Source organism: Canis lupus, chromosome 19 (assembly GCF_011100685.1).
Source record: "Canis lupus familiaris isolate Mischka breed German Shepherd chromosome 19, alternate assembly UU_Cfam_GSD_1.0, whole genome shotgun sequence".
In the NCBI taxonomy this organism is placed as follows: Eukaryota; Metazoa; Chordata; class Mammalia; order Carnivora; family Canidae; genus Canis; species Canis lupus.
The window spans coordinates 2,981,944-3,009,881 of NC_049240.1; the positions used below are offsets into that span (position 1 = coordinate 2,981,944).

General features: G+C 50.3%; 2 protein-coding genes and 1 long non-coding RNA gene across 5 annotated transcripts in view; 2 read left to right on the forward strand and 1 right to left on the reverse strand.

Moving 5' to 3' along the window:
* Window positions 1-15,769, forward strand: part of TBC1D9 (TBC1 domain family member 9) — a 135,834-nt gene extending 120,065 nt beyond the window's left edge. Inside the window, exons 21-24 of one of the 3 annotated variants that reach the window (XM_038564575.1) lie at window positions 10,397-10,429; window positions 12,684-12,782; window positions 15,199-15,335; window positions 15,613-15,769. In XM_038564575.1, the coding sequence (XP_038420503.1) occupies window positions 10,397-10,429; window positions 12,684-12,782; window positions 15,199-15,335; window positions 15,613-15,709 (366 nt within the window). In that variant the 3' untranslated portion in view covers window positions 15,710-15,769. Of the gene's footprint in view, window positions 1-10,396; window positions 10,430-12,683; window positions 12,783-15,198; window positions 15,550-15,612 lie in introns of those variants that run through there. The other 2 variants (XM_038564573.1, XM_038564574.1) reach the window with 2 other exon arrangements.
* Window positions 4,886-18,758, reverse strand: LOC106560034. Its single transcript, XR_005373864.1, has 5 exons — window positions 18,585-18,758; window positions 8,387-8,506; window positions 8,064-8,249; window positions 5,502-5,588; window positions 4,886-5,242 (listed from the first exon to the last, which is right to left on the reverse strand). It is a non-coding gene; the product is annotated as an uncharacterized LOC106560034 (long non-coding RNA).
* On the forward strand, window positions 18,493-26,804 carry UCP1 (uncoupling protein 1). Its single transcript, NM_001003046.1, is given in 6 exon segments — window positions 18,493-18,618; window positions 19,482-19,686; window positions 23,110-23,310; window positions 23,411-23,512; window positions 24,719-24,899; window positions 26,690-26,804. Coding segments are annotated over 6 exon segments (930 nt in total).
* Window positions 26,805-27,938: the final 1,134 nt, after the last annotated feature.

Consider the following 27,938-nt stretch of genomic DNA (forward strand, 5'->3'; position numbering starts at 1 on the left):
CCAACTTGAACAACAGAAAGTCATGTGGAAAGAAAGTTTTCCTTTATTAGCACCTCAACTTCTACTTCCTACAAGGAGGTAAGCACTATTGATAGCTTAAAGCTTATTTGTTCTATGAATTTATATACATATCTATGCATGTGCATTTTTTTAAAAAAGGAAAATGAGATCAAATTAAAAGTTATTCTGTGATTCCTTTTTTTTTCACTAAGTATCAGAAACAGCTTTTCATGTTGGAATGTGTAGATCTACCTCCTTTATTTTCATGGCAGCACAATATTTCATAGAAAAGGAACGTCCCATACCACACGCCTACCTTTCCCCTCCTAGTTGACGGACTTTCACTATGGTAGAGTCTTCTTGTTATAAACCCTGTGGGAGCGAATATCATTGTAAAGACATCTGGGTCATATATAAAAATATTTCTTTGGGACAAAATCGAAGGAGTAAGCTGCCCATTGAAAATTGTAACAAATATCGCCAAAACACCTTTCAAAATAATCTACTTGTGGGATCCCTGGGTGGCTCAGTGGTTTAACGCCTGCCTTCAGCCCAAGGCCTGATCCTGGAGTCCCGGGATCGGGTCCCGCGTTGGGCTCCCTGCATGGAGCCTGCTTCTCCCTCTGCCTGTGTCTCTGCCTCTCTATCTCTGTGTCTCTCATGAATGAATAAATGGAGTCTTTAAAAAATAATAATAACAATCTACTTGCTCACACTCCCATTGACAGCCAGGGCTCTCTTCTCACGTGCCTTCACCAACATTTGAAGATAACAACCTTGTAGCTTGTATTAATCTGATCAGTGAAAGATATTTCAAGTTTAATTATTCTCAGAATGGGGCTCTTGAATATTTCCTGAAATGTTCACTAGCCCTTTAGATGTCTTCTGGATTTGTCATCCCACTTTGGTGGCTTGCGTTCTACACGGTGTGTAATTTCCATGAGGTCGGATCTGTTTGATCTGCAGATATGGTTTCTGGTTTTGTTTCTCTGCGTCTCACGTGCCGCTCATTATGCAACAACAGGAGGCTGAAATGAAAGACAGGGAGCGGAAGCAGGGTGGGAAGCATAATGAGTGGCTCCACCTCCTGGGAAGGCTGCCGGCTCTCCGGAGCCAGAGGGGGTTTTAATCGGCGTCCGTGAGAGCCGCTGTCCTTGCCGCAGAGCGCACTGGACACACGGCCTCCAGTGACACCTGCGCGTTTGTATCCGGCGTGGGCTAGTGGTGTCTGCTGGGTCGCTTCCCACTGGAGAGTAGTGTCAGGCTAAAGACCGTTCCCTGTGCCGGGCCTCAAGACCCACATTTAATAAATTCTGGTTAGGGCAGCCCCGGTGGTTCAGCGGTTTAGGGCCGCCTTCAGCCCAGGGTGTGATCCTGGAGCCCGGGATCGAGTCCCACAGCGGGCTCCCTGCATGGAGCCTGCTTCTCCCTTTGCCTGTGTCTCTGCCTCTCTCTCTCTCTCTCTGTGACTCTCATAAATAAATAAATAAAATCTTTAAAAAATAAAAAAATAATAATAAATTCTGGTTAAAGTCTCACTTCTCTGGTCAAAACTAAAAGGATGTGTTTCCCATCAACACTCAAGACATTTAGGGCCGAAAAGGAGAGTGGAGCCTTAAATCCAAGTGTGAGTGACCCGAGAGTATCAACACGAAGAGCTTGACAGGTGCCAAGTGACTAGACTCAGTTTCAGGCTCCACGGGAGCCGGGGGGCCGGGGGAGGAGGACGGCCTGGAGAAGACAGCACGCCCTCCAGGACGCCAGCGTCACCCAGCACGGAACAGTCGGCGGCATTTTATTCGTGCTTAACATGTCATGTCCTCTTGGGTTCACGGCCTTAAACTGGCTGAGTTTCCCTTTCAGCCCTGCCAATGCCAGCCGGTCCCACGGGCCGCCCAGGCCACCCTGCAGCCACCAGGAGCTGGCGTGCCACACAGCCGGCCTCCCCCGAGCGTCATAAGTTCAGGACACGGTGGGTGGGAGCCCATCTGCTGCCCCAAACCATGACTCCGGGCGGCCCCGGGGAGCTCAGCGGTTGAGCATCTCCCTTAGGCCCAGGCCGTGACCCCGGGGGGCTGGGATCGAGCCCCGCATCGGGCTTCCTGCATGGAGCCTGCTTCTCCCTCTGTCTGGGTCTCTCTCTCTCTCCCTCTGTGTGTGTCTCCCATGAATAAATAAATAAAATCTTAAAAAAAAAAAATGTACTCCAATCGCGTACCCAGCACGAGCTAGCACGGGCGACGCTTCGACCTTCCGTGTGTCCCAGGTCACTGCCTTCCGTGGCACACATTTTCCCTTCTCTGCAAAGGAGACAACCCCAGCTGCTCTTATGGAAGCTCCTTCCAAAACAGGAACAATCTGAAGAAACTGAAACAAAGGTCAAGATGAAAAATCTGAAGAAACTGAGACAAAGGTCAGGTGGAGCGGGGCCCTGCGACAGCCGGTTAAGGAGTGCAAGGTGCTCCTTTTAAAGTGCCGAAGCCTCGGGCCGCTGGCCCAGGCCGCGGAGCTGGTGAGCCGAGCCCGCTGGGCCCGCGATGGAAGTTGCCAGAGCCGCCGGGGGCCGGGGGGCCGGGGGGCAGCACCAGCACGAGCGGGCCGGCTGCTCCCCGGGCGCGGGCCGGGCGACAGGGAGAGGACCGCGTGGGGACGCAGGGCTGGAGAGCAGCGGGCGGAGGCGCGGCCCACGAGGGCTCCCTCCCCATGCCGAGGCCCCGACGGGAGCCAGGCAGCCGGGGCCCTGGGCAAAGGGGGCCCCAGTGCGGGGTCTGCGCCCCAGGGACTGCCGGGGCAGGAGTGGCCGAGGCGGGGGCAGATGGGGAGCCACGTCCCACGGGAGAAGACATCCTCCCGGCCTCTGCCCCTTCCAGGCTGAGCCCTGGTCGCTGTCCTCCCGGCCCGGCTGCCGCTGCCATTCAGATTCCTGTGAGGAGAGAGCTACCGGCCCTTCGGTGACCCCCGGTGTCTGAGAGGAAGCGGGGAGAAGGTTCAGGAAAACCACTAGAGGAGCTACCGTGTGCGCAGCCTCCTCCCCTGACACTCGTCCTTCCTCTGCCTGTATTTAAAAATACGTATTATTGGGGCCCCCCGGGGTGGCTTGGCTGTGGAGCACCTGCCTTCAGCCCAGGGTGTAACCCCGGGGTCCCGGGATCGAGTCCCGCGTCAGGCTCCCCGAGTGGAGCCTGCTTCTCCCTCTGCCTGGGTCTCTGCCTCTCTCTCTGTGTCTCTCAGGAATAAGTAAATAAACTCTTTTAAACAAATACGTTATTGAGTGTAATGCTGCCTGAAATGCCATGACTCAGAGAGCCATTTGCGTCCAGTACCGGCCTCAGACGTGAGCACCTGGTGACCTGGCCTGGGCCTCACGCTTTGTGGGGCCTGCCTGGCCCGCCCTCTCAGGCTGCGCAGCCCCCCACTAGCGCCCCAGGAGGAGCACGGACACCGGCCAGTGGGGCTGCAGCGTACGCTCAGCGTCTGGCCCACAGTCCAGGCCGAGGCCCCTCATTCCCGGCCCACACAGCCCTGAGCCCCGGACGGCGCCCTGCAGGCCTTCGGCCCATCCTCCTGGGAGCAGGTCCAGGGATCCTAGTCGTGGGCGTCGTGGAGCAGAAGAGCGCCTATGAGCTGCCTGTTGGGGGGGTTGTTAATGGAGCTTGTACGTATGAGTTGGGGGCACCATAGCATGTGCACAAGGCCACTGCTAGTGAGATACGGGGTGGGGGGGTGATAGAAGCCCGATGTGGGACTCGAACCCAGGACCCCGGGGTCACGCCCTGAGCCCAAGGCAGATGGTCCACCACTGAGCCCCCCAGGCGCCCCTATAATGGAAATTTAAACCTCTCTGCTGCTTTTTACTATTTACAGTAAAAAAAAAATCCCTGTTTGTTTTTAACTGGCAGCAAAAATTGCCCCATTTGTACAAATGACATCAAGTTATGACCGCAGAATATAGTATGGTCAAATTGCTTTCATATGGATTTTGATTTAGGACGCTTCATATATTCAAACAAAAAATTCAACGAATGCATGTAAAAGGACATGCTTTATTGATTCGGATCAGTTGATGTCCTTCGGGGTTTCCAGTAGAAATCATTTGTTTGAATTCAGATAAACTATTTTAGGTTCAAAGATATCAGTCTATTTTCATTTTTGTAATTTAATAATGACTTTCTAACACCCGAAAGGTAAAGCAGCTGCCCACCCTTCTGTACTCTGCTTCAAGAACGTCATTGAGGACACCTGCTTCTTGGTAAGATGGGCTAGCTTGGGTCAGACCAACTCTATTGCAAGAACAAGTGGAGAAGCTGGGTGAAATACCAAAAACCAAAAAACAAAACAAAAACAAATGAATGAAGACAGCAATGGAGGCAGCTAGGACTGCAGGGACCTACTGCTCATGCTCTCTCTTTCTCTCTCAAATCTTAAAAGAAAAAAAAGGAAGGAAAATCCCACCACTGCTCTGTTTTCCCCCTTAAGGAATCTGTCCGTCACTTATCAGTGGAGGATCAAGAGGCCGAGAGGCCAAGCAAAATGAGGTGGCAAAGAGGAAAGGTGCTGAATAAAGCACTCAGTAGTCTCCTGAGGCTGGAGAGACAAAATGGGGGTGCAGGCATGACACAGCAACAAGGACATGAGGACCCCAAATTCTGGAGACAATATTAGCAAAGACAAGTAAAGTCTATGTTGTGTGCTGCTCACTGCTAAGAAGCCCAGGACCAAGAGGTTAAGAAGCTGAGCAGAACATCAGGCATGCTCACGGAGCAGGGACACGAAAACCAGGAAGCTCGAGTAGACATCCCAAAAGGATTTTTTTTTTAGATTGATTTTATTTATTTATTTATTTATTTATTTATTTATTTATTTATTTATTTATTTAGTATTCAAGTGGGCAGGGGGAGAGACCCCCAAGCAGACCCTGCACCCCACCCCACCCTGATGCTGGCCTGATTCCAGGACACCAAGATCACATCCGGAGCTGACATCCAGAATCGGACACCCAACCAACTGAGCCAGCCAGGTGCCCCTCCAGAAGGATCTTCAAACCTCGACCCTGTTGCTGCACCATTGGTAGCATGGGTATCACGGCCTCCCGCTCGCCATCCTCCCCGATGATATTCAGAAACAGGTGGACAGCTGCGGGGGCCGCGGGGTCCTCGGGGGCCTCCTGCTCTCGGTCGGGCCAGTGGTGGCTCCCCGCGGCCAGAGGCGGTCACAGCCCTGGAGGGGAGCCTTCTGCAGGGTCCTGGGAAGACAGGCAGGGTGCACGGTGCTCTCGCAGCCCCCTCCGCGGCCCAGGCCCGCGGCCTGCTCCCTCCTGTCTGCCTGGCCCAGGCCCACGGCCTGCTCCTGCAGCCCCCTCTGCAGCCCAGGCCTGTGGCCCGCTCCCTCCTGTCTGCACAGCCCAGGCCTGCCGCCCACTCCCTCAGCCCCCTCCGTGGCCCAGGCCCGCGGCCCACCCCTCCCAGCTGTCTGCATGGCTCAGGCCCGCCACCTGCTCCCACCTGGCTGTCTACGCAGCCTCACTGTCCTTCCTTCCCTGCGTAGTTGCACAGGAGGGTCTTCGCCAGCAGCCGCTTGCCCGCCTCCACCTGTGGCGACAATAGTTAGGGCCTCCGCGCAGTGTAGGCCGTAGCCTGACATGCGAGTCATTCCTGACCTTGCAACCACCTGGCGAGGTGGGTGTTTATCAGTCCCACGTGACAAAAGGCAAAGGTAAGGCGTGTTGCCCGTCCCGTGTAGTAGGCGACTAAGTGAGGCCAAGCTTCGGAGTCGGGCCCTTCTGGCTCAGACCCTCCGGCTGCAACCGGGGCCTCGCGGGTGGAGGTCACGGCCCTGCAGGGACGCTGGCCATGCCCCTTAGGCATGGCCTGGGGGCGGACGCGGGGCTGGCCGCTCAGAGGGCCCTTCACTCTGCACCCTTCAGGCCCCCCTGGGTCCCCCTACGCCCCAGGAGAGGGGCCCTCACAGGCAGGCCGCCTGCAGGGATGCAAGGCACCCAGGGAGCTCGGTCACAGACCCGGGTACCTGTTGTTCCTTCTCCCAACCACTTTCCTTGGGTCAGGTGTATACCTGTGGTCACCCCCAAATCACAGGGACTAACTCAGGCCTTTATGCACAACCATTTCAAACTCCTTGAAACATTTCCTGCAGTCGGCAACGGAGCCACTGTGCTCTCCTGCCTCGCTGGCCTCTCCTGCTCAGTCCCCTTGGCTGGGTCCTCTCCTCTAGATGCCCACATGCCGATGTGCCCCAGGACTCGGGTTTGGGTCCTCTTCTCTTCCCCGTGTGCACCCACTCCACGTGGTCCCAGAGAGGGAGCATGAGCAGGGGCAGTGAGGCTCCATCCCAGGACCTTAGGATCATGACCCGGGCCGAAGGCAGCCACTTACCAGCTGAGGCCCCCTGGTGCCCCTAAGTCCTGTGTTTTCAATACCATCTCCATGCTGATGACTCACCCTGAGCCCAGAACCACCTACGCAGCTGCTTGATTGAAATAACTCGGATCCCTAATCGATGAAACTCGACAAGCCCGAAGCTGAGTTCATCACTCATCCCTCAGATCTGCTCCTTCCACGTGACCCCCATTCTTCCAACAGCTCAGGCCATAATCTCTTGGGTTCATTACTGAGTCCTCTCTCACGCCCACGCGCCACATCAAATACATCACAGAGTCCTATCAGACGTGCCCGAGTCTCACCACCCCTGCCCCTGCTACCCTAGTCCAGGCCACGATCACAACTTACCTGCATTTTGCAAAAGCCTCCTGACTGGTCTTTGTGCTATAATTATTGTTCCCATACAGTTATTCTTTTTAAAATGTTAAGCTACTAAATAAATAAATAAATAAATAAATAAATAAATAAATAAACAAACTATAAACTATAAACTAAACTAAACTAAACTAAACTAAACTAAACTAAACTAAAATAAAATAAAATAAAATAAAATGTAAGCTACGGGACACTTGGGGGGCTCAGCGGTTGGGCATCTATCTTCAGCTCAGGGCGTGACTCTGGGGTCCTGGGATCGAGTCCCACGTCGGGCTCCCTGCGTGGAGCCTGCTTCTCCCTCTGCCTGTGTCTCTGCCTCTCTCTCTGTGTCTCCCATGAATAAATAAATACAATCTTTAAAAAACAAGATAAAATGTAAACTACATCACTTGTATTCTCAAATGTTCAGTGGCTTCCCATCGCACTAATAATTCCAGAGTTGTCATCATGGCCCAAAGGATCCAGTCCTGACAGCTGCTCTAACTCATTAGTAACTGTCTCCAACATCCACCTTGTCCCCTCTGCTCCAGGCACATTGATCTCTCTTTGCTATTGCTTGAACACGTCATCAAATTCTTACCACAGGGCCTTTGCACTTCTTGCCCCCTCTGCATAGAACACACTTCTCTCATATAGTAATTTTCATTCTGGTCTGTTCAAATGCTACCTTATTAATAATGCCTCTCTTGAGCCCCATGCAGACCTCGATCCGGGACCCGGGATCATGCCCTGAGCCGATCACACCCTGTATCATAAACAGCAGTCCCCAATTCTGTGTCCTCTTATTCTGGCTCATTTTTCTTCACAGCACTTCTTGTCCCCTGTGGTATTATCATATCATCATTGCCTTTATTTGTCCATTATCTCTAGTATGCTGCTGCACAGGGCCCAGGATAGTTCTTGAAATGTACAAATGTTGAAATGTATTTGTTTAAAAAAAATAAAAGAAAAAGAAAAAAAGAAAAAAAGAAAAGTGTTTAATAAATGAAATGCACATTGAGCCCTGCTTAGATAAAACGCTATGCTGAAGGAAATATGAAATAGAAATGACAAAGTCCTGTACTAATTGAATTTATAGTCTAACCATAAATGTTTAAAAAGATGGATGGGCCAGATACATTTTCAAATCACACAAGGGAATAAAAACAGCAGGTGACTCCAAGGCATCATATTTATTTATGTAGTTTTAGGATCCAGCCCCAGACAATGAGCAAGATCCAGTGGGGCCTCAGCCAGGAGAGGGACAGGGCAGGCCAGGGAAGGCGTTATCCTAAATTCCCATCCCAGTAGTACCTTCCAGGTGAAAGGTAAGGCGTATCTGCAGGCCCAGAAGAGGTAAATATCCCAAGTGTCTTCTCCCACACATTTTCAGCTCCTCTGAGCCACTCTACTCGTGGTCAGTGACGATGCTTCAGGTGGCAAATGCATCGCTTGATTTTTTTTTTCATGAGTTTTCACCAGAGAAGGCAAGCTTAAATTCTAAAAATCACAATATTTAACTCTTGTAAAACAGAACATATAATTTACAGGGCAGAGAATTCTTCTGAGGAAGGACAAGTGGAACTCAGACATTTGGAGTTTAAGAAAATGTGCTAGAAAAGAAGGATTCCTCTTACCTTCCTGAGCCTAGGGTTTTCTCTTTCTTTTCATTATAAGCCGTGTTAATAGGACACTGTATAGTTAGTAAATTTCTACAGAATAGCAGCTCTAAGTATTCCTTTCCAGGCCGGCAGCTCCTAAATTATGAAAAAGTATGATTTATATTAGTTGAAAATTTTGGTTGCAGCTTAAAGAACTAAATCTTTCAGTCGATTAAAATTAAGAGCATATATGACAAAGTCTATGAGCAACAGATCTGGATCCTAAAACAACTTAGAAACCAAGAGAATCCAATCCACTGAAGAGGATCAGAGCCAAGAATCTCTGAAATAGTCACCGCCAGTTATTAGTTAGCGCCTACTAGTCCCAGTCAAGTTATTTATCTACAGAAATGAGTTCATTTGAAACACATACTGTAATTTTTTTTTAAGAGAAGAAGGAGAGAGGGACAAACGGGTGAGGGAGAGAGAATCTTAAGCCTGACGCTGGCTCCATCTCACAACCCTGAGATCATGACCTGCGCTGAATCAAGAGTCCAAGAGTCGGACACTTAACTGACAGAGCCTCCCAGGTGGCCCAGACTTCCTTCTTAAACCTTGATTATGCACCCCCAATTACCCCTGTACTATGAATGTCAACTGATTCGTCTAAGTAAGCACTTTTATATGGTTTGAATTATCCTTTTCTGGATATTTTACAATGTTTTCTGTCTTTTGAATGCAAAATATTTACGCTTGTCCTCCACCTATTTAGATAACAGCAAACTGTTGCAACCTATTAATGATCATTTTTTATATGGTTTCCCATTTATTCAAGATTATGGACTTTAAATAAGACAAACTACATTTAGAGCTGGTAAATGGATATATATATTATATATTATACTTGCATAATTTATATATATGTCCACGTATAATGCCTGGTTAATTTACCTTATGAAACCTACACTAGTAAACTGTGAAAATGAGAAAATTGATTACATAATTAATATAAAATAATATATATATATAAATATATATACAATATATAAAATATCTTAAAATATATATACAAATATATAATTAATATAAAACACAATCAATGCTCATCTCAAGATAAAGTCCATATTACTAGAAAAAAAATATTATTATCTCAAACAGTAAATAGAACACCCAGTTTCCAAGAAACAGGTAATAAACGAGGGTGGATTACAATATAGGATCATATCTGAAATAAAACTATGGCTAGGCTCATCCATGTGGGAAACTATCTTCGTCCTGTGTACCAGAGTAACAACCTCTGCCCAGGAGATTACGGAAGCCATGTTAATGAAAATCATCCCACGATAGAAAAGAGATGGATGAAAGTAGAGCTTGTATGAATTTAGGCTCTGATAGGTAACCGGATCTTCTAAAAGAAATATAGGGAATTGCACAGCGAATTATTTCATTAAATAATTAAAGTAAAATTATTTTACTGTAAGAAAATAAAGTCTGTATGATGAATATACGGATGGCTGGCGGTTTGGGGATAAATCTGCACAACAAACCAAACAATTTGCTAATTAAAAAAAAAAGCCACAAGTAAAGGTAGTAATCCAAGCAGGCAGTCATTTAATAACTCAAGCATAAAGATACAAAATCTTGAAACAGGATGTGATGGATAAGCCACCCAAAGTGAAAGGTTGATGAATGCTACTGAAATGCAAAATGCTCCCTAACGCGTGGGCATTTTTTCACATTCCTATCAGAAAGTTTTCATTCTGTTTCCCAAATGTGACTTCAAGAACACCAGGCAGCTATCATCGAAGGGATGGTTTGTTGGATGGCTCCAGTGCTGGATGGCTGGTGCTCCAGAAGCAGGCACATCCCACTTGTTGAGCTTTGGAAGTCCTGCTGAAATCTATGTCTCTAGCACTATATGGCTTTATTTTTCATGTCCCGACTTCTCCGGCAGGGGTTTCTCTCCCCCCAGTGCGGTATTTCTTGGTCCACGATGACTCGATTTATGTTCTTCTTCCGCTGATTCTCTTACTTGTCTCTGTACAGGTCGAGGTTGCCGCGTTTGAGAGCTGTGGACAGGTAAGGCGCCAAATCTGTGGGCTCCTCCTTGAGCGGAGTTGGCTGGGGGGTCCCTCACGAGGCCCAGGACCTCTGCACTGGGCACCGTGCATCGCGGGAGCTGAGCCCAGGGATGGCTCACTTACCTGCCCGCAGGTAGTGCAGGCAGGGAACAAGCACCTCACCCCCACCCCCAGGTCCTGCAGCATAGGGGGCGGGATGCCAGAGCAGGTAGGGGGCCAGGAAGGCCACACCGCCCGGAGCCCTCCCATGGCTGCTGCTGCTGCTGCTGCTGCTGCTGCGCCCGCCCAGGGAGGCCCAGGCTGCAGGGAGCCTCCTCTGCCTTTCCTCTTGGGCTCTTCATTTTGGTCCATCTCTCCAGGAGCTGGCCTACTTGTTCAAGTAGTTCTTACCAGAGTATCTGGATATTTCCAAGCCTTGCATATCTTATAATTAAATCATATTCTCTTGTTCTGTTTATTGTATCTCTAATCACCTTTATTTTCCTGCCCAATGTTCTCTACGTTCAGGAAGCTATGTAGAAATTTGAGGTTCAGTTTGCCCTTGGTTTGTTCTCTAATCACTGATTACATGCTGTCAGGGAGTGCCCGTAAGTCATTGGCGGATTCACGGATGCAACTTCATTTCTGATTCCCGTTCCTTCCTGAAGGGCTGGGAGATTTATTCTGGATTATTCGGGGCCTTCTGCAGCCTGGGGTCATGCTGTGGATCTTACAGGGTCAAGGGTGGGAGAAGACAAGCAGCCCGTCTCTGTGGCCTTCGTCCCCCACACCTGCAGCAGAGCGCACTGCTCTGGAGCTGCTTTTCTCTCCTGGGGTTTGGTGGGGAGTAGGTATGAAGGAGGGAGGCCAGTCCACTCTGGTCCCACGGTTCTTGGAGGCCATTCTGCCTCTAACAAACACCCTCTCCCTTTCTGGGACTTGGGTTCTTGAAGACAAAAGCTGGGGAGAAATTTTCAGGGCAACCTGTCCATTCCATCCTACCTTAGATCTGCCTCCTAGAGCATGAAGTGTAAAGTCAGCAACCTACTTGAATGGGATGAAGGCCAAGGGGAAAATACAGGGAAGAAAAAAAATCCCTAAAATAATATTTGGAACAATTAAGTAGCCCCATGGAAACTGTGTATTCCTTCCACCAGATCAGATTTCCATCTGACTATTGAAATTTTGATTTCTCTGCCTTCCTTTCTTATCTCCTGTGGGTCCCTTTTCTTCTCCACTTGTCTGCCTCTTATCCTTTCAATCTGCATCTCAGCATGATTTCTCTTTGGGCTTTCTCCTCCTTTTTACTTTTTTTCTCCCAAATTCATGTCTTCTCTACATCTTTTTTAATAGGCTACAATATTTGTCTTACACTTTCTTCTGGCTCCTGAAGAGAGAAGCTTTCTTTGCCATCACATGTCCTCTTTGTTTTTCTATTTATCCCTCTTTAACCCAAGGGTGACTTCTAAGACTCAGATTTGCCAAACAAGGTCTCTGCAGCTTGTCACTGACACCTGCTACCGGTTGAATTTTGTCCCTCTCCCCACCAAACTCCGATGTTAAAGATGCAACTCCCAGCACCTCAGAGTATGATTTTATTTGGGAATAGGGCTGCTGCAGATGTAATTAGTTAAATGAAGGTGGGGTCATTAAGCAACAGAGATGAACCTGGAGGACGTGATCCTCCGTGGGATAAGCCACACCCGGAAAGGAAAAACTGCAGGAGCTCCCTTAGAGGAGGACATATAAAAAGTCAAATGGGCAGGAGCTGAGGTTAGAACAGTGGTCACCAGGGGCAAGGAGGTGGGGGAAATGGGGACATGTTGGTCAAAGGGTACAAAGCCGTAGTTCTGCAGGAGGAACAATCTAGACATCCAATGTGACACAGCTGATGATATTGTATTAAATACTGGAAATTTGGGCAGCCTGGGTAGCTCAGCAGTTTAGTGCTGCCTTTGGCCCAGGGCGTGATCCTGGGGTCCCAGGATTGAGTCCCATGTCAGACTCCTTGCATGGAGCCTGCTCCTCCCTCTGCCTGGGTCTCTGACTCTCTCTCTCTCTCTGTTTCTCATGAATAAATAAATTAAATAAATAAATAAATAAATAAATACTGGGAATTTGCCAATAGTAGATGTCAGGTGCTCTCCCCACGACAAGAAAAAAATGGGAACTATGTGAAGAGATGTATATGGTATTAGCCCGGGTGTAGTATTTCACTCTGTATATGTACAGGCGTAGCCCGTGTCACTGGGCTGTCTTTTACTGCTTCACAGATACTGCATTTTTTACAAATTGAAGGTTTGTGGCAACTCCGCGTCACCAGTTTCCCAGTGGCATTTGCTCACTTTGCAAATCTCTGCATCACGTTTCTGGTAATTCTTGCAATATTTCAAGCTTTTTGATTATTATTGTATTTGTGATGGTGATCGGTGATCACTGACTACAGCTTGCTGAGCGCTCAGATGCTTAACATGTTTTAGCAATAAAATATTTTAAAATTGGGGATCCCTGGGCGGCTGAGTGGTTTAGTGCCTGCCTTCTGCTCAGGGTGTGATCCTGGAGACCTGGGATCGAGTCCCGCATGGGGCTCCCTGCATGGAGCCTGCTTCTCCCTCGGCCTGCGTCTCTGCCTCTCTCTCTCTCTGTGTCTCTCATGAATAAATAAATAAAATCTTTTAAAATAAATAGATAGATAGATAGATAGATAGATAAATAAATAAATAAATAAAATATTTTTAAATTAAGGCGTGCACATGAATATTTTAGACCTAATACTATCACAGACTTCATAGACTACAGTGTGAATGTTAACTTTTATATACGCACTGGAAAATTAAAGAAATTAATTTGACTGGCTTCATTGGGACATTCGCTTTATTGCAGTGCTCCAGACCCAACCCGAAGCATCTCTGAGGTGTGCCCATATATGAATTATCATGTCGTATGCCTTAAATATGTACAATTTTTATTAGATGAAAAAATAGATGAGGTCCTTGGGGGGAACCTTATCCAGCGGGGGTGGTATCCTTATAACAAGGGGAAATTTGGACGCAGACCCAGACACACACACACGCACACACATGCAAGCAGAACATCACGTAAAGGTGAAGGCGGAGATCAGGATGGTGCTTCTACGTCCAGCAATCAGCAGCAAACCCCCAGGAGGTAGGGGAGGGGCGTGGAGCAGAGTCTTCCTCACAGTCCTCAAGGCTTTCACCCCAAAGCCACATAAATCTGTCTGAAACATAAAACTAACTTTGTCACTTGCATGTTTAAAACCTCCCCGTTAATTGGGAGGTGAGGGGATCAAAAGCTCCAGGTGTGCCCTGCCTCCCCGGGCTCGGGCCGTCCCTTGCTTTGCCCCAGCTTGCCTTTTAATGGTCCAGAAAGACCAATAAGCTTGTATTTATCCGACCCTACGATGCTGTTCCTTGGCTCCGTGCGTTGCTGTGCTGTCTCATCTGCCTGGCCTGACCTTGCTGTCTACGCGTCCTGCCCGGGTAATTTCCACTCACTCTTCAAGACTTGGAGCCCGTCTGCAGCCTCTTCGGGAAGCCTCCCAGATGCCCGCAGTGGGGGTCAGATGCCCTCTTCTACTCTCCAAGCACGTGGGTGCACCTCTAACACTGCACTGGGCGTATGATATGGTGATCATGTGCCAATGTGTCCGTCCCCTCAGGCACATGCACGGTGCATGCAGTGGGTGCTCAATAAGTGCATGTAGCATCGCATGCGTTGCGTGAACAAGTAGAATGGTGAGACAGGCAGAGGTGGAGCGGCTCCACCCAATGACTAGATGCCCCATTGCCAACCCCCTCCTGGCACACCAGGTGATGCTGACCAGGAGAGCTAGCGGACAGGGAGCCACCCAGGAGGCCCCTGAGGGGGCTGGACGCCAAGAGGGGGGCCGCACGTGGACTCTGGCCGAGGGCCGCTGCCCGGAGAGCCAGCAGGAGCTGATCCAGGGGGCACGAGCACTGACGCGGGGGAAGCTGTACTTTCTGATCTGTGCAATTCAGACCCTTTAAAATCCATCCCGTTCGGGATCCCAGGGGTCGGGTGCAGGAGAGCGAAGTGCTGGGGATGCCACTCACACGGTCGGATTTGCACCCGCTACCCGGTGCATGTGCCCCAGGTATTTGACCTCATGTCGCTCCCCGGGCCAGCACCCCAGGCACTGGGCTGTGGAGGACATCGGGCACCCTCCGCCACCGGCCCCTTGCACGTCACCCGGCAGACTCCGTGCAAAGCGAGCACAGCTCAGGCTGCCATTAAAACTGTCATTAGGGCACCCAGGTGGCTCAGCGGTTGAGCATCTGCCTTCAGCCCAGGGCGTGACCCCTGAGTCCCGGGTTCGAGTCCTACATCGGGCTCCCTGCAGGGAGCCTGCTTCTCCCTCTGCCTGTGTCTCTGCACCTCACTCTGTGTCTCTCATGAATAAATAAATAAAATCTTTTAAAAATTCAAAATAAAAAAATAAAAGTCATTATTTATGTATATTTGTAAATTAAGTTTATAATATTAAAATGTGTATGTAAATGTTATAATTTTGGTGGAGACGAGGTATTAATTAGGTGAAAACCGCACATTACTTTATTAATGGTATTGAACATACGCCCTCTATTTTTAACATTCGTCTTTCTCCTTCTATAAATGGTCTTCTCTGTCATTTGCAGGGTCACCTACACAACTACACGGGGCGGTATTTCCTGCTGGGGATGAAGGAGAGCATTAGGGGAAAGGGTAGGACACTATTCAAATGCACGACATTATCCTTTTTCCTTTAAGATGGAGACATCTGGTTCAGTGACCCCTGACCACGGTTTGGGCAAGTACAGCTGTAAATGTCGTGCTACATTTTCAAAGAGGAAACAGGACTTTAGTGCAGGCGGACCTGTGGCCACTCCTTACCTACGTCATGGAAGGTCTGTTACCCCTGCTCCTATGACCTCTCCTTTACCTTGGCTTCCCTGGGCCAGAAGAGCGGTCGACCCTCTGGGGCCGCCACCCTCTACCCTACTGCTCCCGCCAACCTGGCACAACCTTTCTCCTACTTCCTCGGGCCTCCCAGAAGGGCTGAGGTCGTCGGCTTCTTGGAATCCAGAACCGCTCTCAGCATCTTGAGCTCCCGTGACCCTCCTCTGGGGGGAGGGGGTCTCCGCACGGGAGGCTGTTCACGTCTGCTGCTTCTTTGACCCTCAGGATTGGCCTCACGCCTGGACGTCTCGGGTACCCAGTCGCCGTCGAACTAATCCGACGCTGTGTCTTGCAGGGGTCACTCCCTGGCCACGTCTGCTGATACCCCAAGGGCTCGGCTGTCATCCTTCCTTGTGGTCTCAGATAAGTCAGCCTCTTCATCCCGCCACGGGCCCCCTCTCTCTACCTGTTCTCACCTATGGGAGTCTCTCCTATTTCTTTTTTATTTTTTTTAAGATTTTATTTATCCATGAGAGCCACAGAGAGAGAGAGAGAGAGGCCAAGACACAGGCAGAGGGAGAAGCAGGCTCCCTGCAGGGAGCCCGACGCGGGACTCGATCCCGGGACCCCGGGGTCACGGCCTGAGCCAAGGCAGACGCCCAACCCCCGAGCCCCCGGGCACCCCAATCTTTCCTGTTTCTAATGGATCCTTTCCTCGTCCATTCTTCCCTTCTAGTGGCTTTCGTTTCACCCACTGCTCCAGCTGTTCACGTCCCGCCTTGGAAACATGGAAACGTGCGCTTCCGAGAAGCAAAAGGACTTCAGCTCACCTGGCGCCTCCTCCAGGAACCTGCTGTCACAGTCCAAATCCGAAGTGTGCGGCCCCCATCTAGAAAGTCTGTACCCACTCGCTGCCCCCAACTCTTCCTCAGGGAGCTGGTCTTGGAAGAAAGGGTGCAGAGCGTGCATGCACCCCAGAGTTCTCAAAAAAAAGTGCAGGAGCTGTTCCCACTTAAAGCAGCCGCCGTTGCCTTGAATCTCGCTGTTTCGCGGGTCAGAAGTGCGGGCAGTGCTCCTGGCTGCACGACTCTTCCGAGCGACCCACGCGGCCAGAGAGGGCAGGGGGGCTTGTCTGCAGAATCGGGTCTGGCGCCTTCCGTGGGGCCTCTTGGGTCGGCAGCCTCGGAGGGGCTGCACCTACCTGGTGGCCCATGAGGCCCGAGTGACCGAGACCGGACGGGGAAGGACAGTTGCGGTGTGGCCCGGGAAGCCACAGAGCGTTGTGTGGCCTTGCTCTGCCGGCCAACGCCTGCTCAAGGCTGCCCAGGTGCAGGGGGAGGGGACAAGGCTGTCGCGATGGACACCAGCACGGATGGAGCACGGCCACCGAGTCTGATTAGGGCCGGGTTGTGCTTGGGGACCACAGGTGGCCCCATCTTCGACGTTGGGTCGCACTATGCCGGACGTTCTCAATCTCTGCTTAGTCATTGGTGCAACCTAACGCCCCCACACAGCGTGCTCCCTGGGAGGACGGAGAGCGCTGGAGCCAGACCCTACAGGCTTTCCCCTATCCCTGCCCTCTCTCGCCATTTCCTCTAAGCTTCGTGTGAGTCAAGACCCCACGCTTCCTTAAGGCAGTGTCCATTGCTGCTGCTCGGGGACAGCACATGCCCCTGGGTTCACCTCTGACCAGGCCGTTCCTTGCAGACCATGACCTGGGTCCCCTACGTCCTGGCCCCCTGGTTCCCGCTACCCTCTTTCATCCCATCTGAAAGGGTAGCTGGTACCCTACCAGCTACTGGGGAGTGGTGGCTCCCACTTACGATCCCCTTTTCCTCAAAGAATTTCCGGCTCTGAAAGCTGATCTGGCCTTGGGGCCGCGGAGTCACCTCTGCCCCCTGAGCCTACTACCCTGGTTCTCAGACTTCGTGCTGTCCCTGAGAACGCTCCGTGTCCACCAAGGTTGTGCTGTCCATCCTTTAACCGCGACACGTCTGGGTCACATTTACAGCCCTGGGAGGGGGTGGACTGTGCATGTGTGCAGTGGTAACAGACTGAACCCACATCCTGGTGGGACCTTCAGGCTCAGCCTGTCCAGTGGCCTCATTTGGCTCCGAGTTGCATCCCTCACCAACTTGTTACCCAGTCTCTGTCCTTTCCCGGCACCCAGTTTCCCGGGCAGGCCCATGGAGCGCACCCCCATACACTCGCCCCACTGTCCCCAATCTCTGCCTTCGTGTGGGGCCACTCCCGGCTCAAGTGCTCCTTAATTCAGCAGGTGTTTGCAGGGGAGGGAACCTGCTGTCCCCTCCTTCTCCTGCTTACCCAGGGCCCTTGGTCTGTGGCCCTTGTGGCCTGGGCGCCCGCCGGTGGCCTCTTGCGGGGTTGCACAGACACCTCCCCGTTCTCCCCGGGCCTTCGGGGACTATTGTCAAACAGTTTTGTATCCCCTGCTCCCTGATCTTGAACCCAAAGGGGAAACGAGGCCCCCCTCCCGCAGCAGGCGGCATTCATCCCCACCCCCCACCCAAGGCGGCGCAGGTTTCACACCTGGGTGTCCCGAGCCCACCTTCTCCGGAGGAGGAGGCAGGCAGGGGAGTGACGACGGCGCGGGGGGGGGGGGGTCAGCACGGCCGCCCCAGGCCGCCCCTGGAAGCCAGGCTTGGTCACCGGCCTCCGCCTCCACCACCCTGTGCACCGGCGGCAGCTCCTCCTGCTCTGGGCGCTGGGGCTCCGCCCGGGCCTCCCGCCGCCGCCGTCAGCCCCGGACACCAGAGGGCGGGCGGGCACCCGACGGGACGGGCCGCACCGGGAGGGACCTTGCACCCGGCCAAGGTCGCCGCGGTCGGGGGGCGGGGGCTCCCCGTGCGGCCCGGGGCGCGCGGCCAGGGCAGGTCCGCGGGGAGCAGCTCCCGGCGCCGCGGGGTGCGGGGGGACGGCCCCGCGCCAGGGCGACCCCCACCCCCACCCCGGCCAGGGCCCCCCCCCCGGCTGCCTCCCCTCCCCCTCCAGCGCCCCCAGGGCCCCTCCCGCGGGGCCGCCCCCGAGCCGCCGCCTCTTAAGCGCGGCCGCAGCGCGGTCCCGTCCGGGTGCTCGGGTGCTCGGGTGCTCGGGTGCTCGGGTGCTCGGGTGCTCGGGTGCTCGGGCGTCGCGCGGCGGGCGGAGATGCTGCGGGCCCCGGGCTCCGACGCGCCCCCGACCCTGAGCGTCCGGATCGCCGCGGCGGCGGGGGCGGCCTGCCTGGCGGACCTGCTCACCTTCCCGCTCGACACCGCCAAAGTGCGGCTGCAGGTAGCGCGGCCACGGCGGCCCGGGCTTGGCTCCGCGCTCGGCGGGGGCGCCCCAGGGTAGGGCCCGCAGCGCCTGGACGCGGGAGGCTCCGGGACACGGGGGGGGGAGCCTCCAGGACACGCGGGGGAGCCTCCGGGACACGCCTGGGGGCTCCGGGACACGCGGGGTGGAGCCTCCGGGACACGCGTGGGAGGCTCCGGGGCACGCGGGGGGGCTCCGGGACGCGGGGGGGGCTCCGGGACACGCGGGGGGGCTCCGGGACGCAGGGGCGGCTCCGGGACACGCGGGGGGGCTCCGGGACACCCATGGGAGCCTCTGGGACACCCAGGAGGAAGCCTCCGGGACACCCGTGGGAGCCGCCGGGACACGCGTGGGGAGCCTCTGGGACGCGTGGGGGGGACCTCCGGAACACGGGGGGGGGGAGCCTCCGGGACGCGGCGGGGGGGGGAAGCTGGTGCCTCCGGGACACGCGTGGGGAGCCGGTGCCTCGGAGCGGGGGGATGAGCCGGGAGGCCGGCGCCCACCGCCACTAGTGCGAGCAGAGCAGGGCGCCCACGGACGGCGTCCACAGGGCTTCTCTGGCGGGCGCAGGGTCCTCCCGTGGCCTGGGGGGCGGCCTGGCCCCGCCGCCTGGGGGCCTGGAGGCCCAGAGGCGGCAGCAGGGCCCCACGGGTGCAGGGGCACCTGGAGGAGACGTGGCCCGGCCGGGCCTGGAAGGAGGAGCCCAGGGGGCAGAAGCCCTGGCCTGGGGCTTCCTGGGGGCAGCACCCGGCCTGCACCCCCCCCACCCCCCCCCACCCCCCCCCACCCCCCGCGCCCTTGGCGCCATCCCCAGGCCTCTGACCCGCGCCTCTCCTCTCCAGATCCAAGGGGAAGGCCAGGGCCAGCCCCCCAGGGCCCCCAGGTACCGCGGCGTCCTGGGCACGGTGGCCACCCTGGCAAGAACCGAGGGGCTGCAGAAGCTGTACAGCGGGCTGCCCGCGGGCCTCCAGAGGCAGGTGGGCTTCGCGTCCCTCCGGATCGGCCTGTACGACAGCGTCCGGGAGTGGCTCAGCCCGGGCCAGGGAGGTGAGCGGGGCCTTGGGGCGCAGGCCGGGCCGTGGCCTTCAGAGCGCACTGGCCAGAGGGCTGCCCACCCCAGCTCGGCACCCACTGCTCCCACGTGGGAAGGAAGCGCGCGAAATCCACTTCTGGGGGCAGATCTGTACGTGCAGCGATCGCCCCGGGAGTCGTGGAAAGTTTGAGGCCCAGTTTGGACACCTGGAGAAGACGGGGGTGGGGGGGCTGCAAAACTGTGTTTGACCCCGAGCTCCCCGAGCAGCACAGTCTCCCAGGAGCATCCACAGAGCGTGTCACAAATCCAAGAAAAGAAAGCTAGTAGTTCTTGGGAGCGCGGTGTACCCAGAATTCCTGTCCGTTTAGTGGGCCTCCTATGTCCTGGACGCTATTCTAAGAGCTTCAGATCCATCACCCCTGGAAAGATACCATTATCTGTATCTTTTAACAAATGGGGAAACTGAGGCACAGCTTTTTTTTTTTTTTTTTTTTTAATTTTTTAGGACTTGCCCAAGGTCACACAGTTGGAAAGGGGCAGAGCACCAGCTCAAACCCAGGCAGTCTGGCAGCTAACCTCGGTCTCCTAACCAGAGCCGTGGCCTGGGCCCCGCAGTGTGCGTGCGCTTCCGTGCGTCGTTCAGTCACTTTGTGAGATACGAAGTGTTAGCCCCAGAGGCAGGTAGGGAAACGATGAGAAAAGTCAAGTAACATCAAGACCACCCACCCAGCAAAGAGCAGACAATCCAGAGAGAAGACAGGCGATGACAAAACGAGTATGTTAAGTGACTGCCTGGGCATATTCCATCATTTCTGCTTGAAGTGACCTTAGGGTGGATGTGAAGGTGATCTGGCTGCGACATGGGTCACCCCATTGGTTGCCAGGGTTGCTCTGACTGATGTGGCCGCCTAGATGGGCGTCCCCTTCCTCCCGCACCGCTCCGTGTGTGTCCATCCCAAAGCTGCACGCTCTGTCAGGGGCGGCGGCCTTCCCCGAGAGAGGAGGACCATTCTCTGGCCGAGGGTATACGAGTAGCTGCACCCCCTGTTAGAAGCTGCGGACAAGCTCCTGAGGCCCATTTGTAGGAGAATGTAGGGAGCCAACCTTCCAGGCTCCAGACACATCCAAATGAGGTGCTGTCTGTGGCAGTCTGCCCTTATTATTATTTTTTTAAGTAGCTTTAGGATAACATGACTTCATGGGGCAAGTTATAAGTATTAGTTATACAAACATTACCTTGAGTTTTTACTCTACACAAATAGTTTCAAAGTAAAGTCTAGGTGTTTTGAGATCAATACCGCTCAATACCGATCAAATTGTCCTATTTGTAGATGTAGCATGAGAAGACTCCCAAAGGATGTACAGCTGCCCATTCTGGTCGTTTTCCTCACAACTGATTGTTCTAACCAGTTGTTGAGCGGGCACTTTAGGTACTAAATCAATAGGACATATTTTGGCAATATTCTACGTTATGCCTATTCCGTGCATTTCATCAGCTTTTTTGAGCTGCCATGTGCCAGAGACTCTGTTAGACGCATAGATCGGGGGTGTCTGTCCTGGCAAGAGCTATGGGCTGCGAATGGGTTAATAGATCACCATGGACTATGACTCATGCTCTGTTAGAATTACAGGATGTTGGGACATGAAAGAGGACTGTTTTATCTAGTCTTGGGGGCAGTTGGTGTCTGACTTGAACCTTGAAGGACCAGGAGGCGTAATAAGGTGGACTAGTGAGGGAAGCACTTCCAAGCAGAGTGAAGGTCACGTACAAAGACTCCGGGTCTTTCAGGCAGGAAGGAGCCAGAGCACAAGGTCCCTTGCAGACAATGCTTAGAAGTGTAGATTTTGTCCTTACAGTGATGGGAAGTCATTGAAAAATGTTAAGCAGGAAAGTGGCACGAACCATTTCATATATTTGAAAGATTGCTTTGGCAGCAGTATCTAGAGGATACGTAGAAAAAGGGCAAGAGGGAGGTAAGTTAGAAAGTGCAAAACGATCAGGGTAGGCTAGGGCAATGGCAGTAGAGGAGGAGAAGAGAAATCAGATGTAGGAAGGGCACCTGACTGAACTTGCTAGGCAACTGGCAGGTGTAAGGGAGAGGCTGAAAGGGAAGATGGCCTCTGAGGTTCTAAAGGTACCAGTCGTGGGGGGAGGGAATATGGACACCGGCTTGGGGGGAAGGTAAGAAATTCACTTGAACATGTGTCAACAAGTAATGTCCAGGCAACACATGAGCTTGGAGGAAATGTCTGGGCCGACTGCAGAGAGCTACAGGAGGAACCATCCAGAGATGGTCCCAACAGAGCAGAGAGACCCAGGGTGGAAAGGACTGAAATGTGACTGAAGTGCCTGACAGTAGGAGCCCAGGGGTCTCCTCCGCAAGAACATCCAAGGGGCGATAGCCGAGATGAAGCTGGATTGTGGAGGATGGAGGAGGAAATGGGCATCAGAGGTGAAGACAGGAAGCATGGCCTCTCTCTCAAGGGGCTGGATGGGGGAAATGAGAAGGGGACTGGGGCCAGGAGAAGTGCATCGGAGTAAGATCATAAATGTGGGCCCAGAGTGAAGGGCGTGGTCAGCATGACCTTGCCAAGTAAAAGATGATGATCTGGTGTATGCTCAGCTCCTGGACAAGCATGATGAGAAAAGGTTAGGAAAAGGATTTCTGTACTTGCCAGATGCAGGACAGTAAGTTAAGTGCTTTATTGATATTAACTCACACAATGACTCTATGAGATAGATATTATCTCTATTTTACAGATTAGGAAACAGACAGACTGAGAAAGTCCTTGATGAGTAGATGTTCTTGATCCCTACTTTAATGATAGGAATGAGCATGGGGGAGGGAGGCTCCAAGACTATTTATAGTTTATTAAGTATTATCTGTCTTGAGTACCCTAAGCTCATTTTTCAAATTTTCAAATCGAAAACCACTTTCTTCACTCTTTTTTTGAATTTTTCTTCCTTTTGTAACCTGTTGCAGCCTCATACCGCTTGACATCCCATACGAAGGCAGTTTGTCCACTTGGGATTCTCCTAAAGCCCCTAAGTCTGATAATTAACATTACCATCGATGAGAGGAAGGCTAAGCATCATTGACGAACACGAGTCCCTCGTCCCAATTGGAAAATACTGAAAAAAAGAGCTAAACATAGGAAAGAACTAAGCACTGTTTAAATAGGCATTGTGTTTTCTTTGTCCTTGCAAGTTTTTACTGTTTAACGCATTCTAATCAACTTTGAAGTTTCTAGCCCTAAAGTGATTTCGTGCATACCTAGTACATGATCATCACATGCTCGAGCATTAGAGAAATAGAAATATAAACATACAAAAATAGAACCACCAAAATTAAAAAGGCGTAGAATTGTATCCTGGGTCTTGTTATAGATATATTTTTTTCACTTTTGCTTGGTAAAAATCTTTTCTCTCTGGGTAGCAGCAGCTAGTTTAGGAAGCAGGATCTCCGCTGGTGTAATGACGGGAGGAGCAGCAGTGTTCATAGGGCAACCCACTGAGGTCGTGAAGGTGAGACTTCAAGCACAGAGCCATCTGCATGGCCGCAAACCTCGGTACACCGGCACTTACAATGCCTACAGAATCATAGCCACCACGGAGGGCCTGACGGGCCTTTGGAAAGGTAACGGACTTCAAGGTGAAGTTTATCATTATTAAAACACGTACATCCTGTGAGCACCTTATCACATAATGGAGCTATTAAACATTTTCTTTTTTTCTAGGGACTACTCCCAACCTGATGAGAAATGTCATCATCAATTGTACGGAGCTAGTCACGTATGACCTAATGAAGGAGGCCCTTGTGAAAAACCATCTACTAGCAGGTAACGTCCTATTATCATATATAGAAAACCCGTTGGTCTGCACGTTTACAATTTCATCTTGGAGCTTCTCTGGCCACATTGTACTGAATCCCTGAATTGTAACAGTTAAAAGATTAAAAGATTAAGTGATTTTGAGTGCTAGATACATCTTTGAAGAAAAAAAAAAAAAAAACCCACAACATTAAGTGTTAGGAGTTTTGCTGCAACAAAAATTTTTTTTTTGCGACAAAAAGTTTAACTGTAATTCTTACATCAGCATAATTCTCATTTAATACTAATATATGCGACTTTCATGAGCATGTTATTCTTTATATAGCGTGACTCAGGGGATGAGTCCATCCCACACTGTATCCAAATGGGCTGGTTGTGTAAGGAGCTCATCAGTGTTTTCATCCAAAAAGTAGTACCATTGGTTAGGTCCCTGAGATATTCTAACAGGTTCTCGAGACATTGAAATGCTCCTTGGACAATGACTTTAATTCCATAAAAAAGTATTTGTGATGCCTGTGTATCAGGCATTATGCCATTCCCAAAGGGCACAGAGAAGACTGACAGATTATTTTCTTAAAACATAATCCAGGGGATCCCTGGGTGGCTCAGCGGTTTCGTGCCTGCCTTTGGCCCAGAGCGTGATCCTGGAGTCCCAGGATCGAGTCCTGCGTCAGGCTCCCGGCATGGAGCCTGCTTCTCCCTCTGCCTGTGTCTCTGCCTCTCTCTCTCTCTCTCTATCATAAATAAATAAAAATAAATCTTTAAAATAAATAAATAAATAAACATCTTCATTTAAAAAAAAACAACATAATCCACTGTGCCACGTACTGTTTGTCATCTTTTTTGGTAACAGTAAGTAGAACCTTCCTTATTGTAATTAATTAATTTATTCATTCATTTATTTATTTTTAAAGATTTTATTTATTTATCCATGAGAGACACAGAGAGAGAGGCAGAGACAGAGGCAGAGGGAGAAGCAGGCTCCCTGCAGGGAGCGCGATGTGGGACTGGATCCCGGGACCCCGGGATGACGCCCTGAGCCGAAGGCAGGCACCAAACCGCTGAGCCACCCGGGTGCCCCATATTTTATTTGCTTAGAAGACATCCACACTGGTCTCCCGATATCATCACGTTTACAAAGATCTAATAGATAAATAAAAGCTAGAAGCTTCTTCCAAAAGTCTGATGCTAACCTGTTTCATTGATCCGTTTTAGACGACCTACCCTGCCACTTCCTATCAGCTCTTGTTGCTGGATTTTGCACAACCGTTCTCTCCTCTCCGGTGGATGTGGTAAAAACCAGATTTGTTAATTCTGTACCAGAACAGTACACAAGTGTGCCCAACTGTGCAATGACAATGCTCACCAAGGAAGGACCATTGGCTTTTTTCAAAGGGTAGGATATGGTCTTCTCTCTCTATGATGCCATCTTTGGGGTATCTGTGTGCCTTGTCTGAGTAGTTGACCAGCCTTAGTCTGTGCTGTATACTTAGTGTCTATTTTTTCTTGCCATAACCGTCTCCAATTCACCAATTCCACTGGGCCAGAAAATTAGAAACTGTAATATTAAAATTTTCTCAACCTTGATCAGAGACTCACTTAAATTCAGTGACCTTTCGCTTGGTCCCAACCTATTGGGAATGTGGACAGCACTTTGCCTTCTCAGGGCTAGGGAACTCTAAAAGGAAGGGAAAGCATAATAGAGGGCTACAAGAAAACAAGATGTGATTTTTCACTATTAAAATTTTTTAAAGTTTTTATTTTAATTCCAGTTAGTTGATTTTAGTGTTATATTAGTTTCAGGTGTGCACTACAGTGATTCCACACTTCCGTATATCACCCAGTGCTCATCACAAGTGCCCTCCTTAATCCCCATCGCCCATTTCTCCCATCCCTCCACTCCCCTCCCCTCTGGTAACCATCAGTTTTTTCTCTGTAGTTAAAAGTCTGTTTCTTGATTTGTCTGTTTCTCTCTTATTATTCTTTGCTTGTTTGTTTCTTAAATTCCACATATGAGTCAAATCATATGGTATTTGTCTTCTTTGACTTACTTCATTTAGCATAATACTCTCTAGCTCTATCTGCATCATTGCAACTGGCAAGGTTTCATTTTTTTTTATGGCTGAATAATACATTCTTGTGTGTGTGTGTGTGTGTGAATGTGTGTGTGTGTATCTTCATCAATCAGTGGACACTTGCGCTGCTTCCATATTTTGACTATTGTAAATAATGCTGCTATAAACATAGGGGTGCATGTATCCTTTTTTTTAAAGATTTTATTTATTCATGTATACTTTTTTTAAAGATTTTATTTATTTATTCTCTTTCATGAATATTGTAGTATTGTGTAGTAGACCACATTTTCCATTAAGCAGTCATTTATTGGATACTACCTTCCTAAGAAAATGCAGAATGAATTAATTTACATATATACTGTATAAGGATTACACTAGGATAACATAGCAACCTCTATAACCCTTTAAAATCGTAAGGCAATGCCTCAAACTTTACAAAATAAGCATAAATGCACCATACATATTATATACAAGGTTCTCAATTCATCACAATCAGCACTAATGAGACATTAACACAAATGAAATACATTATAAAATTAATTTAGAATGGGCATCTCAGTTATTAACCATTAACCATTTGGTCCACTTTCTCCTCTTCTTCTTTCAATGGTCTCCTACCTCTCATTCAGAAAGCAGAGCAAAAGAAAGCGAAAATTCCCCCGCTCCTCAAAAAAGGTATTGGGAAATGCCCCTTCAAAAGGGACATGTGCTTTGGTTTGTTGGAAAAGCAGGCTGTTTATGTATTTGGGTAGATGTGATCATCTGGGTTTTTTTTTTAAGATTTTATTTATTTATTCATGAGAGACACACAGAAAGAGGCAGAGAGACACAGGCAGAGGGAGAAGCAGGCTCCATGCAGGGAGCCTGACGTGGGACTCGATCCGGGGACCCCGGGGTCAGGCCCTGAGCCGACAACCATTGAGTCCCCCAGGTGCCACCGGATTTTGTTTTTGAAGCAGTATTAGACAGCCAGATGAGACATTATCACAGGCATAAGAATAGGTTCTAAGTGCCTTTATTTGAGAAGAGTGGTGCAACGGGAAACATAAGCTGTCGGTGCAATAATAACTTTAAGAATTCTAACAGACAATGACGACATGCACTTTTCTAGATTTGTACCTTCCTTCTTGAGACTCGGATCCTGGAACGTCATTATGTTTGTGTGCTTTGAACAGCTGAAGCGAGAACTGATGAAGTCAGGGCGGACCGTGGACTGTGCCACATAATCATCTTCAGGAAAAGGCTGTACCACACCAGTGACAATCTGCAGACCACACAACTGAAAACAAAAAAAACCCAAAACAAAACAAAAAGAAAAACAAACAAAAACACACCCAACAAAAAAACCAACAAAACAAAACAAAAATACCTCTTCCCTTTACTTCTCCCTAAGAAGATAAAGGAATTCTGATAGAGAGTTTTGGGCTTTTGAAACAAAACTCAGTATTTGTTTCTCGTGCCTTTTATTCTCAGTGTTTTAGGAGGGAGAAAGCAAAAGGCTCAGTGTGCACCCCGACACATGCAATGTGCAAACAGATGACTGCATTTGATTGGCTGTTTTGAGAGGGGGGGGAGTCTTACGATTGAATATGAAGAAATATTACATATTTTAACTCTAACTCAGGTTGACAGAATTGGAAAACGGAGTGGTGCCTTTTATGTTGATAAATACTTAAAGATGAACAGTTATCAAGGAAAATGCTGCTGTTTCCTTTTAACTTATTAACCCAGTTGTCCATTAATATATTCAATAAAGTACTGCTAATATCTTTGAACGTTTACCATTGTGAATCTATATCTGATTGTAAAACGTGCGGTTCCCCTAGATGACGAAACCGCCCCATAGCAAGTGGAAAGGTCTTTAGAATCAATAAGCATAAACTGACTTTACATGTAATTGGTACAGATTTTTAATTTTTTGGAGTCTATATTTTATGGCATTTATAGCAACTTCCAAGACGCTGTAAACACTTGGGCATATCATTATTAGAATCGTAATATCTACCCCAGAATTACAGAATTTTTGAGTCAGAAGGCACCTTTGGTTAGATAGAAGAACAGTCTGAGATTTCTCGTGAGATAAAAACGAATCTTCAGGGCATCTTCCCAGCAAAGCTAAATTTATCATTAACACGTGTGGTTATCTTTTTTCTCGGGGCCCACAAACTGGGGAAAGGAGACACAGGGAAAGAATAAACAAGAGACTAAAAAAGAAGTACAAGCCAAAAACAAAGGCTGTCAGAAGGGCCCGGGAGCCCCCGGGTTGTCAGGCAGCTCTGTTAATCAGCCCCACACTGTGTCTACTGCTGTGTTTTTACTCCTTGACATTATGAGGTTTTCCTGGTGCTTATTTCCCCTAT